General features: G+C 33.3%; 1 protein-coding gene across 1 annotated transcript; it reads right to left on the bottom strand.

Annotated features, from left to right (window-relative positions):
* Positions 1-1,123: 1,123 nt before the first annotated feature.
* Positions 1,124-8,000, bottom strand: LOC139528692 (fatty acid-binding protein, adipocyte-like). The gene is made up of 4 exons (XM_071324814.1): positions 7,817-8,000; positions 4,859-5,031; positions 3,429-3,539; positions 1,124-2,102 (listed from the first exon to the last, which is right to left on the bottom strand). Exons 1-4 carry the CDS (start codon positions 7,902-7,904, stop codon positions 2,043-2,045), a joined length of 432 nt encoding a protein of 143 aa, XP_071180915.1. The 5' UTR covers positions 7,905-8,000; the 3' UTR covers positions 1,124-2,042.
* Between the last annotated feature and the right edge of the window lie 12,094 nt (positions 8,001-20,094).

The raw sequence follows: 20,094 nt of genomic DNA, 5'->3' as shown, positions 1-20,094 counted from the left end.
TTGGATTGCTGCGTAACGTCCAGCTGCAAGTTAATATGCACATTCAGGATGAGACTATGTTAAAGTTTTATCCATATAACCCTGCTTTGTACTAGACCAAAACGCTAAACCTGATTTTAACGTGCTAGTTCACAAGGTAACAGTCCAAAAGAAGACAAGTTACCAACCGAGACACATTATTCTGACTCCGAGCCGACTCCTTACTCCTTATAATGTCTCATAGTCTTTATAAACTGAGTGTTGATCTTTGTTTCTATATGATTGTACTTGAAAATATTTTACTGTTGTGTAAGATCAATACGTGACACTTTAATTCAATAAATTTATCTTTTATCTTATCTTACTCCTTGATTCTGCGTGCTTAGAAATACAATTTTTAAAGTTTTTTGTTTTACCCGGCTGAAGTACGAACCCTCGACCTCCTGCACTCGAAGCGAACACGCTACCATGAGATCAACGATGCGGTCCACATAAAAGGAAGGACAGTATTTGAACTGAAAGCTACATCGGTGATGTAGATGTTGTAGTCCCTTAACGGGGTTTGAGATTTATTTGGTTAATTAATATAAGTTGTCCATTCTTGGATCGCCAATTGCAATATTGGTTGTGATCACCCCTGAAAGGAAGATATTTAATAGTGCATAAACTGTACATAAAATTTATTTCAGTCTTTATTTTGTTTTTGTAACTTTGTCATGTTTGTATCAGTCGCATAGCTGTTAAATAAAGATGACCAGTGCACACAAACAAAAAAATGTGTTGGTCACAAAATAACTTGCACAACTGTAAACAATTCTGAGCAACGTCAAGGTTTTTAGTTGACAGTTTGTTTAAAAGAAAATATGTAAATGTGCTCGTGTCAAACTCGGTCATGAAACTATCTTACTCATAATATGGTGCAAAGAAAGATAACCGAATAATATATTTATGTGTTTAAAATTTGGACGGACACAAGTTGTTTGTATTTATGTGGTACATGTACTCATGTAACAAGTTAAATTGCAGCACTCAGAAATATATCAGATTAAGACAGTTATGACGGTAAATACGCTATCTTACGTTTTGTCGTTTCAACGTAGATCAACGTAGGCTGACTGGTTTGACTTCAAATTATTAAAGGACAGATGTTCTAAAATAATTTATAGAAAAATTACAAAGATACTGTTAACTTTACATATTTACGACAATACACTTTAATCTCAAATCTGCGCATAAGTCGTCACTAGATAAAGTTCATTTGACTCACTAAGAATTAACACAAGCTAAACAAACTGGAAAGCTAAAGCTAAACAAACTGGCAAGCTAAACAAACTGGCAAAATTATCCTGGAATATACTCTTCCTTTACACATTGTTTTATTCAACGGATTAATCAATGATATATGTAAAAATACACATCTTATACATATATTAAATCCGTTTTAGCTAATACATTTGTGAGAAAGAAAAACATAATACATACAATGTAAGTAACATTAATATGACGTATACAAAAAAATAAGTCGTCATTTATACAATAAATATGAAATACTATTTAAGAATTGAATGCTTCTTTTTGTAACTTTATTGGGGTGTAAAAGCGTTGACCGAAGTAGATTTTGTATGAAGCGCGGAGCGCTCGCACGGTCAACGCTTTTACAACCCTATAAAGTTACAAAAAGAAGCATTCAATACTTATAATTACATTTTTTAGCTATGATCATGAAAACACGAATTTTATATATTTTATTATTTAATTCACCTGTGCACTTTATTGTTGGAGCACATGTTATCAAGAGTGAAAAGTTGTATTGAGCAATGCAACTGCTTACGGAATAACACGTGATGTGCAGTTAGCCAATCAGAATAAAATATTATAATGAAACATACATCTAATGTAATTATATGAATATAACAACATGCATGTTTGTAAAACTGTTTAATCTGTAAATAACGATTGGGAGAATATTAACGCAAGCACCATTTTTCGTAACAAATTGCGTAAATTAAAAAAAACCCAAGAAGTCAGCTTCTACAACCATCAAATAACTCAAACATCAGGTTCTACAATCTTTTAAACCACCTCTTTGCTACAATCTCGGGATTTTTATGTCGTATCATAACCTGAAATAGTAAGTCTTATGGTACAAGTCAGATAACAAGTAATCATTTTGTCGGATGGAAAAAGATTATACTTAAAGAATTATATTTGACTTTTAATATAAACATATTATGAAATATATTCGTGAAAACTTGTCAAAAAATACATTGTAATACAGACAATTTTAAAAACAAGAGCAACATGACAGGTTTCACGTGTGGGCCAGGATCTGCTTACCCTTTCTGGAGCACTTGTGCTCACCCCAGTGGGGTTTCTCAGTGTTCAGTTTGATATGTTGTATTTTGTGTAGTATTGTTTTTCTGTTGGTCATGACGTTGTAAGTTTATTTAGAACTTGTGAATTTGAATGTCCTATTGTTATCTTACGCCACTCTTTATCATTTGAGTTTGACATTTTTTTATTTGGATTCCATGCAAGATTCAAGTGAAATTCCCGTGAGCAAATTTTGCCTGTGTACTAGCCCAACGAAATGAGCAGGATTGTTTCGATCGATGCTAGTACTGTGCTACGACACAAGTCACATTCCACAGGAAAGCCATGTCTCCCTACCCAGACACACTTTTCTGACACCGAGATGACCAATGTTTGCTTATACTTCTAAATAGTGCCTCCTTGGCAGAGAAGCAGCAAACAGCAATGTTGAAGTAGTTGGTATGACCTCTCGCACTCACTGTGTGTATTGCATTGATAACGCGTCCACGATACCATCGATGCGGTTCTAATTATAAACTTGATATGTTTCATTTTGTTTTTTATATGAATGAAAAACAGCCATACTGAGAAATCTTAAACTAATAAATATGTGTCGTTCCCAATTCGTTACTACATTTGTAGCTATCATTTTGATCTAATGGAAAAGAGTAGTTTTACCCGAGCTAATGAACCCAAGTCCAAACCGAACATTGATTTTGGTTGATCATCGGACCAGTCATACCGTCAATGAAGTACTTTAATCCAGGCTTCACATTTTAAACCATTTAGTCGTGACGAAGTCGTTCAGAATGCACAACATCTAAGCACTGCTCATTTCTGGTTTGTGTATATGGATGATTGATAATTGGATTAACAATTTTTACATCACTTTAACTTGCAGATTGAATATTTATATGCAAGAAGTAAAGTAAATGAAAGTAATTTGTCTTTTGTCATTTCTTAACGTATTGCCATTTGTGTAACTTTTGTAAATACGTCTTACAAGGATATTTTTTTAAAAAGAGACAGTACATATGTTTTATGTGTGATCTGTCATACGTTGTGTTTCGATCACAATGAAGTATGCTACATCTCGTGTTTGTGTATTTACATTTAAAACTAGAGACAAGTCTTACCAGAACAAGTTCTTCTCCTTCTCTCTCTCTGATCATCGTCGTAACAGTAGATTTAGGATCGTTTGGTGTCTGTACGAATTTTATCTTGCCATCCTCATAAGTCGCCATCATCTGACAAATACAACATACACAATATTGATTGATTAGTTGTTGGTTGCCTAACGTTCAGTGGCAAATATTTCATGCATGTTCAGGACGAGTGTACACAAGAATGACGATAAATAACATGAAGGAATTGGAAATTCATTGTAGACAGCAGAAATGAATAGGCGGCAGTGAGTATCCTGAACTTCAATTCCAAATAAAAGGTGCGGTATGGGCTTTGCTCATTGTTGAAGGCTGTATGATGACCTATAGTTGTTAATGTCTGTGTCATTTTGGTCTCTTGTGGACAGTTGTCTCATTGGCAATCATACCACATCTTCTTTCTTATATACATTAGATGTTCTATACAATTATAATAAAATTGCCTTCCAGTGGGGTTTACTGGGTGTTAGAACGCCTTATTTTTATATGTTTTTTTTCTATTTTAATTATGTGAACGTTTCATATGGTTTTCTAGTGGTTTGAACTCTTCTTTTCAAAATGGCTGGATCTGTCCAAATTAAATATATTTATCAATTATAATCAGGAAATACAAACAAAAATGAATACTCTTTTCTATCTTTTACCTCAGATTCATTCAATTTTAATGGTTTTGCACTTTACAGTAATACACATTTGACCGGGTGATACATATAAAGTTACGTTGTCCTTTCAACATTGATACATGGTTTAGCTTACAGGTATATGATGCTCTGTTAATTTCACAACTTGTGACTGCATTTATACTGAGTATTTGATCACTTTATTACGCAATCAACTATTGATCATTAACAAATCATTTAATTGTGATTGAGTGTTTAGGTATTTTGGTGCTGATTTAAATAATACTTTATGTAAATGTACTTTTATTATTCCACTGAACCAGATTGAAAAGGGGGAGTTAAACACGCTAACATGACATTTTAAAAACAACAAATACCAGCTCTAAAATTTTAAAATATAATAAGAGAGATCCTAGACAATCATACATTTCTTATGCAAAAGAAGGACGAAAGATACCAGAAGGATAGTCAAACTCATAAATCGAAAATAAACTGACAACGTAGCTACAGAACCGTAGCTCTTATGACGTTTTTTTTTTATTTACTATTTGCCAACTGGTTTGAAAACTGTTAACAACATCACAAGGATCTATAGGTAAGTGCTACGGTTCTGCAGCTTATGTAAGTGCTGCCAATGATCATGATACAGAAAGTTCATTTCGAAAAAAATCAAATCTCTATTGCCCTCGATAGATTACTTGCTACCAACTCGAATTGTAAATTTCTAGATACTAGTTTTTATTTAGTCAATATACGGAACCAGCATTACTGTATCAGACAGACCTTTCCTGGTTCTCCATTTTCTGTTGTCTTGTCTTCCTCCACATTTAATTTAACTACATCCTCTCTTTTTCTAAACCCAGCATCCACATCTATTTTGACAGAATCGTCGTTGATAGTTATTGTTTGGGTTGGGGAGCCAGCAGCAATCATTTTTCTCACAAGGAAATTTACACCTATATTGTAAAGAACAAATAATATTAAAAGCTTTCGGATTGTGCTAGAATGAACCAAAACTAGCAATACAACTAGTTGTGCTCAAAATGATTATTACTTTAATGTGTTACAATTATCATGCACTTCCTTTTTATATCCTTATGGAACTTCAGTTCTTAATTGCGGGACCGGTCTACCCGCAAATCAAAACAGAAATGTATATACATACATGTAAGGAACATCTTCCTTTATCTATGTAAGGAACGTCCACAAAGAGAAAGTATGTATACCAGGTATGCAAAAACAAAATTGACCAATGCATTATAAAAGAAGAACAAAACTTCATCACACAAAAAACCTTTGCGAGGGTTGCCTTGTACATGCTGTATCCTGTATGATATGCATGTGAGTTCGTGGTATAGTGGTTAAGACCGATGGCTACAGTGCTGAAGGTCCCGAGTTCGATTTTCACTCGGGGTGCTTTAAATATCAGTACATCACAAGATCAGAAGGGTAATTTTCACCCTCTCACACACATCTCTGGTACCCAGACCGGAGTTTAAACTAGAATGGGTACTTAGGGGGCCTCGGTTGGTCAAAGGTGTCCCCTACTTTGACCTGGAGATCAATCTTCTGATATCTCTCTGGTTTGTCTATTTCCACCGAGTGGCCCGGTGGTTCTCTCCGAGTACTTCGGCTTCCTCCACCATAATAACAGACTTCCCGGTGTCCTTCACGCTCCCTTGGGCGGTGTTGGGTGGGGATTGTTCTGGTGGTGGGATAATATTGTAAAAGACACATCTCCATTAATCCTTAGGGAGTGTACATGGATCCGCTGTACCCTTGCAGTCAATTAAGGGGTGCGTCTAAATTGGTGGAATCTCGAGTACATACATACATACATACATACATACAAACATACATACATACATACATACATATGGCAGTTGTCAAAATTTTAAAATTAATTGTATGTGCATTTAAAATGATTTCTGCAAATACACAAGTTGGTGTATCCCACGATTTTTGCTGATATACATGTATAAAGCCTCGGTCACACCTTACCGGATAAGACGAACGGACGCCTAACGGATGAAAATAAAAGTTGTCCGTTGACAAAATTGTTATCCGTTGGGCGTCCGTTGATGTACTGACCAACTAAAACGGACGCCTAACGAATGCATAACGGACATGCAACGGATATGCAACGGACGAGAAACGGAGACGTAACGGACAGAACGGATGTCGAACGTACATCCAACGGACGAGTACCGCATAAAACGGACACCTAACGAAAGCGTACCGGATAAAACGGATAAACAAGATATACGAAAAAATTAAAGGCGACAATAATAATACATGTCAATCGCATTAATATTGAAAATGTTCTAGTTAAGTAATTAAGTAAGTTGATTTTATTTCGAGTCGGCATATATATACATAATAACAGACAAAACATGAGCTCTGATGAACTTTTTAACCGACTATCACATAAAAAATCATGCAAATCCTACCAAACAAAACTGAAAAAACATGCAATATAATGAAAGCAAATCTATTTGTCAAAGTTCTGTGTAACTGGTTTTTGTTTGTTCTTCAAAATGCCGCTTAAAGGGTAGTGTCTGACCTGAATAAGTTTAACAGCTGATTGATTGTGAAGATGTGCCCTTACTCTAAGATCGATTATGAATAATAAGAATTCATGAACCTTAAGAAATATTTTTGGCATTTCTGACGAGAAATTTTCAATTGCCATCAATTTTATCCGTTTCAGATCCGTTCATCATCCGTTATGTCCGTTATACGTCCGTTAGAAGTCCGTTTCTCATCCGTTTTATCCGTTAGACGTCCGTTAGAAGTCCGTTGGTGAATTTATCTGCCAGACCTCCAACGGATGTATAACGGACACGTAACGGATACAAAACGGAAACGAAACGGACGAGTACCGTACAAAACGGACGCCTAACGGACGTCTAACGGACGTTCAACGGACATTTTATCCGTTAGACGTCCGTTCAAAGTTTTGAACATGCTCAAAATTTTCTTCCGGACAGAACGGACGTCGACGGATAAAACGGACGCTTAACGGACATGCAACGGATAAAACGGACGCTTAACGGACATGCAACGGATATGGACGGACGTCTAACGGATTGAAAAAAAGTTATCCGTTAGGCGTCCGTTCGAGCTATCCGGTAAGGTGTGACCGAGGCTTAAGGCTGTTTTCGAAAAAGATTTAATTCACAAGAAACCGTGAAAAAGTTCGTTTTTCACTGTGTGTCGTGAAATCGGTAAAAAGATCAACGTGCAATTAATTTTTAATTGTTCGTTCATCGTGAAATGGCAATTTTATTTCGCGTTATTCGTGAGATCCGCCCCCTTTTTAACGCCCCCGATAAAGAACTGGCATATTTTAACGGGCAAACATCTTTATAATAGAGATATATTGTATGAAAATTAGCAATGCCCTGCCTCTTGCTGTGCTATATCAAACTGACCTTCACATTCATCATAGTGTACAAATGTACATGTAACATTTCACTTCATTTGTCAATTTTTCTTACTTAAAACTTTATAGTAAAGATTACGTTTAGTATTTACATGAAATACAGGCGGATTTCATGTAAAAATAAAACAAAATATTTAACGAATTAAAATCGGATTTCGCTTAATCATAAATTTTCCTAAAATTTCCTAAATCTTGTAACAAGTTATAACCGTCGGCATCAGCTGTTCGTTGTTTGTAAACATTCCCATTGAGTTCCGCTTTCTAAAAATAGCCGCCATGTTTACATTGCTACTTACCAACATCAGAAAAGAATGCATCAATATTATCATTCTTGTAAAGTTTCCATTTTCCTTCAAATTTACTTTTCATCTCATCAGTGGCCATTTTTAATGATTACAACCTTTTTACTGTGAGATAACTGCAGTGTCCCTGGTCATGGATCAATGGCAGAAATGGCCTTGAAAAAGTTCATAATTTATAAGTTGTTGATGACGAATGTCGATTATTCATATCATGTAAAATAATCCAGTGGACAGATTGTATACGTGACAGATTGATAGAACGACTAGTTTTCAAAAAATATTATGTAATGAGCCCATAAGCGAATGTTTCATTAACATAAGACAATTTTAATTCATAAAAAAATGATTCAATATGTTTCAAACGATAGGTAAAGGGATGACAGTGGGTGGGGGGTATGGTTTTTTCCTTAAACAAATATTCTGATCTCTAATTTGATTAAAAAATATATTTTGGTCGAGCAGATGACAACAAAAACATCATCTGAATCCATACTTCCCCATACCTTGTAGTGTTAAGTATTGGAAATAAAATATTTATTTGATGACGTCGAAATTCTAATTAAATTTGATGGCGAAAAAATTCTTACAAACAAAATACATATAACCAAAACCCCGACCTCTACACTTCCAACCCCTTGCAGTTAAATGGTTGCTGCCTAACTATTGTCTTATTGCATCGTCGTTCACTGATGCATTTTTCTTTTGACAATATATACACACTAGACAGTACTAAAACAATATGCCATTAGAATAATATATTTCAAAAGACAATTATGGTCAACATGTTATGTTTTCACTGCAATATCTATGATAAAAAAAATATTGATACCCCTATTTACATTTCTACACAGTCATTTCCCGCATTTTTCGTTGCAGTATATTCATTTTGATCCTGCCTTGTGCAAATTTTTAAAGTATTTTTTATCAAATATCATCAGTTATTGAAATACAAAAACAAAAATGGTATATTCATACGACAGGTTGGTTAATTGTTGTGTTTTTTGGTGTTTTTTTTTAACGTCCAGTGACAAGTATTTCATTCATATTCGGCTGAAGTTAACAACGAATTAATATGTAAATAATTGATAAGTGACATTTTTTTTCTAGCTGACACTGATATTTAAAAATACTAAACAAAACTTGGAACCTTCATCCGTAAATTTGCATTAGATTACTGACCACTATAATTCATAGCTGATATATCTAGACTCTAGTTTGCAGAGAGCAATGAAAATGCAGAAACTATGAAACTCAATACTCTCCCTTGCAAGTCTCAATACTGCAATTTCTACCACCATTATTATCGGAGAAAAATATTGGATGTTGGGCATTTACCTGCAATACAGCAAATATCAATTGATACATGTACATAACCTCTTAGAGGCAATCATTTATATATAGTTCAAGGTCACCTAGTATCACCATAGAAACTATCCAATCGAAGGCTTTGAACGTCATACAGTGTCAGATGAGAAGAGGGGGCATATTTTAAAGTTTAGTCTTAGATTAATTAGTTGTTGGCTATGGATTAGCTGTAATTTTCCCAACAATATGGCGTGGTTCTGATCATTGTTCATACAATATCATGTATCTCATACATTTGACACGTCGGCAATCATATAACACCATACACGATTTGTCCAAGAAACCGATGTCAGCAAATTTTGAAATTAATTTGGCTTTTGTTGATAATTTTTGTTTTAGTTCTGTCAATGATAACATCTGGTGATTTAAGATGAGAAAGAATTTATAATATAATGCTAAATGAACATTTGTGTTTTCAGATATCCGACTGTATCAATTTTAATGAGCAAATGAATATCATCATTTAGTCAATTAGGTATTACACTAGGACAATTATATTACTTTCAAATAAATTAGTATCAAGAACACAATCTTTTGTCGTGATAACAATGTGTAAAAATCTGTGGATGAGTTCGTTTATATTGAAAAAAGAAAAGAAAAGAAAAAACATCCAAGTGAAACTGATATAATACTGGCACCAGTATTTCATTTTCTCCGATAATGTGTTTATCAGTTTCTCAATTTCGATACAAATGTTCTTGGTGCTTGTTACATATGCGACTATTTTTCTTTTGAATTCATAAGCTGTCTCGAAAAAAAAATGATTTGATTTACACAAAGATATTCATCTGACATTAATTGAAATGAGATGTATATTTCTATAAAAGGCAAAACTTGAAGAAGAAAAAACCACAGTGCACACACTGTTCTGTTAGTAGGCAACAGTTGAGTGATATCATTTAAACAAACTGTTCTGTATCTAGAGAAGCAAATAGGTAAGTGATATTATTTAAACAAACATTTCAATTGTATTTTGATGGTTAACATGGTTAAATCTTGAAGTTACTTATCAACAGCTTTCTTCCGTTGTGCCCATTAAACTTTAAACCTTAAAAAAAACGTTTTATGATTTGCTCATATTGCTTTGATACAAATTACAGGTGCATTTGAACTCACTCTACCTTATTTAAAAGGCGATTACTTTTGCCAAATTTATTAATAGAGTTTTACGGATTGGTATTTGTCTTTTTGTTGTATTTTTTTAGTCGAAGTGTTACTTGTCCTTTTGTAGACTTGCGTTGTGACGTAAAACGTCTTTATTCTGAGTTAACATTTGTATTTCCGCTGGTTATCTTCTTACTAGTTGCACAAATCGTCTTAAATGCGAAGAAAATGCCAAAGGTATAATAGCACCATTTGACAAGAAGTTTATTTGGGTGAATATTTTGTGTCTTCTCTAGATTTGTCGTATTTGTAAAATAACATCCGGGTACCAGTGACTGTCTATGTATTCTCTTACTCGTCTTACCTATGTATGGTGTTACTCCGAAATCTGTGTGCGTTCGTGCGTCTTCTCTTTTCACGAATATGACCTACCAATTAGACTATTTACCGGATTTGTAATGACATAAGCAACACGACGGGTGCCACATGTGGAGCAGGATCTGCTCACCCTTCCGGAGCACCTGAAATCAACCCCAGTTTTTTGGGTGGGGTTCGTGTTTCTTAGTCTTTAGTTTTCTATGTTATGTCTTCTGTACTATTATTTGTCTGTTTGTCTTTTTATTTTTAGCCATGGCGTTGTCTGTTAATTTTCAATTTATGAGTTTGACTCTCCCTCTGGTATCTTTTGTCCCTCTTTTTTCATCCAAAGACAGGAATTTTTAAACTCTTACTGTTACTGGTGGTTGTTATTTCATTTTTAGTTCTTGTGTAAGTACTAGGTCTTTTGTCAGTTGTGTTGATGTATCGTTGGATTGACGTCTCGTTGACTTGTAATAAACATCACTGGCAGCTTTTATTCATATGAGATTGTATTGGTTGTAGACTCGTTTTATGTGGTTGAGCTTCTGATTTTGACATTTGCTAAGGGGTTTTCCGTTTCGATTTTCCCTTGGAGTACGATATTTTTGTTATTATACGTTTTGTCATCAAACAAAATGAAATACGCGAAAAAAAATCGTTCCTCTGCACACACAAATATAAAAGATAAAACTGATAGTAGAAATAGTTAAGGGACACATTTTAAAAGATAGTATCCTTGGTCGTATAAAGAACAAGAATGTTTGCCCCGAACATGAGTGTAACATGCATTCTTTATATACAAAAAATCGTCATTCCCTTGTAAACCTTAAATAAAGGGATTAAGTTCTGTTAAAATAATAAGAAAATGTGGCTGTATTTTTAGTGTTTTATTTGATCCTTATGAGCCGGAATTAGTTATGTAAATCTTTTAAAACAAATTATCAATTGCTTGGCTGTTGTGGTTAGACTATAAAAGCACTTACTCACTATAAAGACTTGATAGTGAGAGCCAATTAATCCTCATGCTCATCGTCAGTGGGCTCTTAAGAGGTGTGTGGAAACAAACGATGTAAAACTTGAAAGCGAATACTGAATACCCAGACTTTTGACAGTCACTCCATTGGTACAGAATACACCATATTTTACAATTTTAATCGCAAGACAACAGATGATATTTAGAATATATCAACGTTTGGTATAGATACAAGAAATAAAAGGTATATATACTGCTCTTTAAAAATAAAGAGGTCTTTCGAGTAAACGGATTTATATGATAAAATGTATCGCCCACATTGATAGCATGGAGACCTTTAAATTTGTTGCCAAAGGAAAGTTTTAAAAAGGATACTTTCCCTTATCATCTTTACCAATGCGACATCCACAAACGTGGTGTAAAGCGGCTTTGAATATGATTTTTCTACAGTCGAATAATTTCATTCATTCAAAATCAAATTCATATAAGAAACCTACTAAAATAAGATCACTTTATGAAAAAAATAAAACATGTCCTAAAGTGTAGGAAAAATATTCAACTCAATGTCAGAGTAATTAATCTCTTTGTTATATATAATAAAATGAAATTTCTGTTTATACCTTGTGATTCACTTCACACTCTAGTGTATACGGTCTTGCATGCCGTTTTTAATTTCTTCAATAGAAAAACAAATCGCAGCGATTGATATCAAAATGTTTAAACCACGGCGTTTGAAATACACTTAGTTTAACACATTTTGCATAAATCTAATTGTTTTTAATCAAGAACTTGTTTCATCGACAGTGCAGTGTTTATGATTAATGCATGATTTGACCTAAAGCTGTTAATTTGTGTGTCATTTGGTCTCTTGTGGAAAGTTGTCTCATTAGTAATCCTACCACATCTTCTTTTATATTTTCCCTTATTAGACATTTCATTTATGGACTAATCTTCTTGGTGCATCAGTTCTTACTTATGAGACGGAAAATGTAGATTAATAGTTTTTAGACATTAGATGACACGACGGTATAATTGAATGGTAGGAATTGTAGTATTGTTTTAACTGTGAGTATGAATGTAAATCTTGATATATTTTAGTTTAGAATTATCTTTTTATTTAGTTACAGTTCAATCAAATAAATCTAGACCCAGAGTTTCAACGTTATTGTATTCCACAGCCGAATTTAATCCAGACATTTAGATCAAATAACATTTCTTAATTAACTGAAATGTAAATGTTCAAATAAAATGTGTTTAAAGACAAGAAAAGACAATACTTTTAAAGGCTGACTTCTTCATACCCAATATAAATGGTAAATAAAACATTATCACAAACTTACACGAACTACTCAAAAAAAATTATAAGAGACTATATAAAATTATAGCTGCGGAACCGTAGCTCTTAGGTCCTTATGCTATTTTTTGACTATTTGCGGACCATAGAGCTACGGATTTTTCCTATTTCAAAACGTTCGGAATTGCGACCCAGGTTCAGGTCGCACTTATTTCCCAAAAATTTATTGTTTATAATCAATGCAAAGCTTGTCAATATATATAGTTCGTTTCGTCAGATATTTTTCAAGGATATGACGTACCTATTCTCCGGCTATTTTGTTCGGCCATATTGAATCTCGTGGTGACGTCATGAAAATCAAGAAAAGATAACTCAAATATCCCCGATCTCCTATGTTGGAGGTGAGGAACGCCTACGAAAAACAAGAACAGACAACTCTTACAGAAAAACACGTGTTGGTTTGTTTACTTATTTCTAAGCGAGAATCGAGTGTTTATAAGACTTTACAAGATTTATTCATACTAAATATTTAAATTGCTTGAAAGAATTGTTTATTCCGTTAGTATCTTACTTTAATTAAACGTACTTTCATTCAAAAGGTCATGAAAATAAAATAAAAGACAACGTAAATAAACTAACACGTGCTTTCCTATTAGAGTTATCTTTTCTTGATTTTCGTGACGTCACCACGAGATTCAATATGGCCGAACAAAATAGGCGGAGAATGTATACAAATGGAAATAATTAGATAATAGTGTTAAGGAAATGAATATTTAAACATAAATAGGTACGTCATATCCTAGAACAATATCTGACGAAAGGAACTATGTATATTGACAAGCTTTGCATTGATTATAAACAATAAATTTTTGGGAAATAAGTGCGACCTGAACCTGGGTCGCAATTCCGAACGTTTTGAAATAGGAAAAATCCGTAGCTCTATGGTCCGCAAATAGTCAAAAAATAGCATAAGGACCTAAGAGCTACGGTTCCGCAGCTAATAAAATTATATACATATCTACCCTTTTAATTATCAGTATAAAATACTTCTTCTTTTCAATAGAAAGTCATTGCAGTAAAAAAGTGCATATTTTGAATAACAATTTAAATCTTCAATCATCAGATAAATGCATTATATCTATAACTTAACAAAAAATAACAACTCAAATCGTCATACTCTGGACGATTCATTCAACTATGTATTTCATTTTAAATTAGAATATTTTCATAACAAAAATGTATTTTCAAGTAAAAGACCCTCATATCTGCCAGTCTTAATTTTACAAGGAGCAGAACCACTTCTAAATCTTGCAAATTCAATTTCGTAATTTTCTTGTATGATTTATTTAATACAGATTTTTCTTTACCAATTTTATTTTTGAATAATCTGTTAGTACGTAGATTACGAAAAAGCTTGTACCAAGACAGTAATATGACAGTTGTTGTCCATTCGTTTGAGTTTGATGTGTTTAAGCGTCTGATTTTGCCATTTGATTAGAAACTTTCCAATTTAAATTTTCCTCGGAGTAAAGTATTTTTGTGATTCTATTTTGCCTTATCAAATGGGCAAAAAATCGAAAACTTAAACGCATCAAACAAAAGGATAACAATTTTCATATTTATGAATTGGTACAGGCTTTTTTTATGTAGAAAATGGGGGATTGAACCTGGTATTATAGCTAGTGAAACCGCTCACTTTTATAATAGTCGTATACAATTTCATTATATTGACAACAATGTGTGAAAAAACCAAACAGACATAATACGTAAAACTATCAAAATTAGGGGTATATCAATTAAAATGTACACGTAACACAATTATTCTTTATTTGTATTCGTCTTCATTATCGCTTTGATTATTCTAAAACTGAGATCACAAAGTAAGTCTCTGGCCCAGCACCAATATAATTTTCTATAAGTTGTGTATGGAACAAATTAAAAAGTATAACATTTGCAATCTTTCTTAACTTTTTAATTTGGAAACAACAATAATAAATCATTTAGCAGTACATTGTATGTAAAAAAAACTTTGTTAATAGTTCCCCAAATCTTTCGTGTTGGTCGACCAAATTCATTCAGAAGGTCGTCAGTAGTATAAACATATTTTATGCAATGATCCCTAGTAACTGATATAATGTAACAGATTTTGCAGAGGCGGATTTAGGGGGGGGGGGGGGCAAGGGGGCCCGCCCCCTTTTTTTGGGAAAAAAATTGTTGCTTATATAGGGAATCACTAAAGCGTGACTGGAGCGGGCCCCCTCTTAGGTCAGTCGGTGGGCCCCCACTTATGAAAATTTCTGGATCCGCCACTGTTTTGCTGTGTATTTTGAATAACTTATTTACTTATTACAGTGTCCTTGGATTGGACAGCATGTCTTTAAGTCCGACCACAGAGGAAAAGTCATCAGACGTAAAATTTAAAGACGAACTTACAGATATCGCTTCGGGATCAACCATTCATGGCATAGCTAATATATTTTCAACAAATTCGGCATTCAAACGAATTCTATGGATTCTTGCCTTTCTTGTTTGCGTAACATTAGTTATAAGACAGCTTGTTGACATTTTTATACTGTACAGTTCGTTTCCAATAGTTACGTCTTTTAAGCAAGAATTCTACACAGAATTCCCAGCTTTTACAGTTTGTAATTTGAATCGATATAGACAAAGCAAAAATGAAGAATTCAAAAGAAAAATGGAGAAATTGGCAAATGAAGAGTACGCACGAAAACTCGTAAGTAAGACTTGACAGCATTACTCGAAATATTAAAGCCCCAGTCCCACTAGACCACGATTGCACCATTGCACGATTGCACCACGCTCACCGCGATCTAAAATAAATTCAGATCGTGGTGAGGTCGCGGTATGAGCGGCATGAAAATGTAAATTTTCGTTGCTTTCACGATGCTACTACGTTCTCATAAGGCTTCTACCACGATCCCGCTACGATTATACCACGTTCTTACCGCGCTTATTCTGCGACCTCACTACGCTTATCAAGATCTTTCTACGCTCATCACGTTCTCACTACGACCATACCACGAGTTATCCGATTGCAACACGATCTTACCAAGCTTCTACTGCGATTATAGCACGATCTTACCACGATTATACTACGTTCATACCGCGATCTTACTACGTTCTCAGCAATAACGTCAACATCGTTTGCCATATCAATACAGTTCTATTCCTTCTATTCTGATAAATACGTAGATTTATTGGAAACAATACAGTCATGCCACCAAAATCTACTAGAACACGTGGGCGTGGTGGTAGGATTTGATATAGAGGCAGAGGAAGCTCTGATTGTTACGAATCCTGATCAAGCACAGATGTTGGACCGACCAATCCAACCTAAATTACAACCTATTTTCGCGGAGTGATTTTACGTTTTACTTGTTTTTGAATCCTTAATTTAAATTTATGATACTTAAAATTCATTTCTTTTATCCTCAATCTAGTTCTGTCAATTTTAGTAATTGTTTCCAAAAATGGCTTAGGTCTTGGCTTATATATTCATCGTGACACCATATATACAATTTAGGGATCAACACCAGACATTTGAGACATTGTTTACTCTTCAAAATTAAATAGATATCGACAAACATTAGGTTTTTCGGTTTACTGTTTTCATGTTACTGAAATTATCACGAATATCAAGGATTCAAAATGGCGGTACTGAATCCTACCCTTGCAAATAAATGATGAAAGCCAATAAAATTCTTCGTTACAATTTTGAAAACATATTCTTTATATAAAATTTTATGATAAGTTTTCAATTTAACTTAACAAACTTACAGATGTAGTAACACATTGCTGTATAAGTAAGGATTCTTTGGAATCATTGTATACATTTGATTTAGTGAAACCTGCTTAACAAAAAGCATTATAATAAACAATTTATATAGATAAGACTGTTGGTTTGCCCGTTTGAATGGTTTAACACTAGTAGTTTTCGGGCACTTTACAGCTTGCTGTTCGGTGTGAGCCAAGGCGTCGTGTTATAAACCGTACTTTGACCTGCAATGGTTTACTTTAGTACATTGTGACTTGGATGGAGAGTTGTCTCAATTGCACTCATACTAAATCTTTTTTTATATCTATATATGTATATGTAAGTGCTTGATGACGAACTAAAAATTACACATGATTAGAAAAATATGACCTTGGGAATAACATTGTGGACTGTTTAGCTTATACCTTTTTAGATGACATAACAATTTCTGTGTCTGGTTTATACAAATATGTTGCTTAATTTGATTTAATGAAAAGATCACGAAGACTATTGACAAAACATTGTGCAAGTAGCTTTAATCAGAACTTGAAATAGATAATTACTAAACTCAAGATGGTGGGAACATAGCAATTGTTATGCTTGTTATAACCCTTTAAAAAGTAAAATCACAAAAATACTGAGCTCCGAGCAAAATTCAAAAAGGATAGTCCCTAATCAAATGACATCTGATGAGTTAAGCCTTTTTCAACTGATTTTTATAGTTCGCCCTTATGTTGTACTGTTATACCACTGTCCCAGGTTAGAGGGAGGGTTGGGATCCCGCTAACATGTTTAACCCCGCCACATTATTTATGTATGTGCCTGTCCCAAGTCAGGAGCCTGTATATTCAGTGGTTGTCGTTTGTTTATGTGTTACATATTTGTTTTTTGTTCATTTTTTTTTTACATAAATAAGGCCGTTAGTTTTCTCGTTTGAATTGTTTTACATTGTCTTATCGGGGCCTTTTTATTGCTGACTATGCGGTATGGGCTTTGCTCATTGTTGAAGGCCGTACGGTGACCTATAGTTGATAATGTCTGTGTCATTTTGGTCTTTTGTGGATAGTTGTCTCATTGGCAATCATACCACATTTTCTTTTTTATATATTCCTGACTTGGTAGAAGCATTTTCTTATGTAGAAAATGGTGGATTGAATTTGGATTTATAGCTAGCTAAACCTCTCACTTTTCCAACTCTTTAAAGAACGTTTACTTCATTTTGATTTCTTTACTGGCATTTTGTTCTTTGAATTGGTATTCTCTCTGGATCAGTTTATTCCAATAAATTCCAATAAATTCTAATAACCCTTTGACATTTCTTCGGATTCAAAAGTTTAAAATTGACAATTTCTCTTATAATCAATTTGCTCCTTGATAGAACGTAGATTGTTAAATAATGGATTTAGTAGATTTCTCCATTTTTCTAATATGGCTTTAAATTTTGTCAAAGTACTTTTAACAGCTACGACATTTGAGAATTTAATACATTCTTTAATGATATGGTTATCAAGCACTCTCATTGAAAAATGCAAATTGTCATGATACGTCTCTATTTTAAATATAAAATATAAAGAATCTTTCAATCTGAATTACAGCTTTCAATTGGATTTTGAAAATGCACCGACTTAACAGAGTAATTTTGAAAATATGTGCATAAAACGAAATATTGATCCACGATTGAACATTGTTACTAATGTTTGATGAGACATAACTGATTCATATTCCTTTCAATGTCCACAGTAAATTCTTGACCTCAACACAGTATAGTTTCTCTCACACAAGCGAAAAAATAGACATGTTTAACTTCAAATTTGCTTTTTATCACTAGGAATGAGGCGCACGATGTTGTCGTGAAGTTGCTGTCTCATTGAGGAATATTTTATATTTTCGTTTAATGAAATAAAATTTTTATGACTTGCATTTTCAATGTAACACTTACATGTATACGTCACTTGGTTATTTTTCTTGTGGTACTTTAATATATACATCTTGTTCTCATTTATTCATGTACAAATTTACAAGTTGATGAAAATATTTTCTGTTTCATGTAATTCTAAAGTCCAAAATTAGACAAATTATTGATAACGATATTTTTGTTTTTCTTTTATCATTTACATGATTTGTAAGCCATTTGATATAAAACCTTATTTGCATGTTCATTTTTGATTTCAAACAGCCATAAGTAGCTTATATTATTATGGTTTGTCTTGATCAAACGAACGTATGGAAAAAGCACACTCGGCAAGTTAGAAAAAACAAACGGGACTATCAATTGCAATTATAGTTTGAACGACTTCCAGGAGTTTACATGGTTTGCTTTGGAAAACCCATTCAACAAAGACTACAAAGATATTATCGTTACAAACATATGTGAATAAATCATACAAAACTGCTTTTTCACAGAAGTTTAAATTACTTACAACCCCGAGAGTCTCACAAGTTCAATAGTCATTCCTGCGGTACTGACATGGCAAATAACAAACCAGAATTTTTTTTCCAAATTTGAAAGATCGCATTACAAAAAAAACTTTTTATCATCGAAATAAAATAGGTACAACAGTTCTTCGCAATTTATATAAACTGTACTGCCATTATTGTCATCAATGAAATATATCTAAGATCGTAAAGGAAAATGTAAAAAAATATTTTGACCCATGATAGCTTTAAGATATAATATTGGGAAAATTTGTGTTAGAGCCCATTTTTTATAAAGTTCCCTATGTATGTATGGTGTTTTCTGTCCCTGACATATTTGTTTTTATAAGTAAATAATGAGAATATTACATTTATTGATGTTTAGCCTTATCAACAAATTGAACATACAAACTATCATAAAGAACCAAATTGATTTAATAATTGTTTCCTTTCATGGTTTACAAACTACAATGCTGCAATATTGAATGACTCTATCAGATATAACAAAATAAAAATTTACTAAAGGACAATTACATTAGAGCAAATCATATGTTATCTGTTATTGTTACTAATGTTTGATGAGACATAACTGATTCATATTCCTTTCAATGTCCACAGTAAATTCTTGACCTCAACACAGTATAGTTTCTCTCACACAAGCGAAAAAATAGACATGTTTAACTTCAAATTTGCTTTTTATCACTAGGAATGAGGCGCACGATGTTGTCGTGAAGTTGCTGTCTCATTGAGGAATATTTTATATTTTCGTTTAATGAAATAAAATTTTTATGACTTGCATTTTCAATGTAACACTTACATGTATACGTCACTTGGTTATTTTTCTTGTGGTACTTTAATATATACATCTTGTTCTCATTTATTCATGTACAAATTTACAAGTTGATGAAAATATTTTCTGTTTCATGTAATTCTAAAGTCCAAAATTAGACAAATTATTGATAACGATATTTTTGTTTTTCTTTTAT

Source organism: Mytilus edulis, chromosome 6, assembly GCF_963676685.1.
Source record: "Mytilus edulis chromosome 6, xbMytEdul2.2, whole genome shotgun sequence".
NCBI lineage: Eukaryota > Metazoa > Mollusca > Bivalvia > Mytilida > Mytilidae > Mytilus > Mytilus edulis.
Note: the sequence above shows the minus strand (reverse complement) of the source record. Positions and strands in the feature narration are given on the sequence as shown.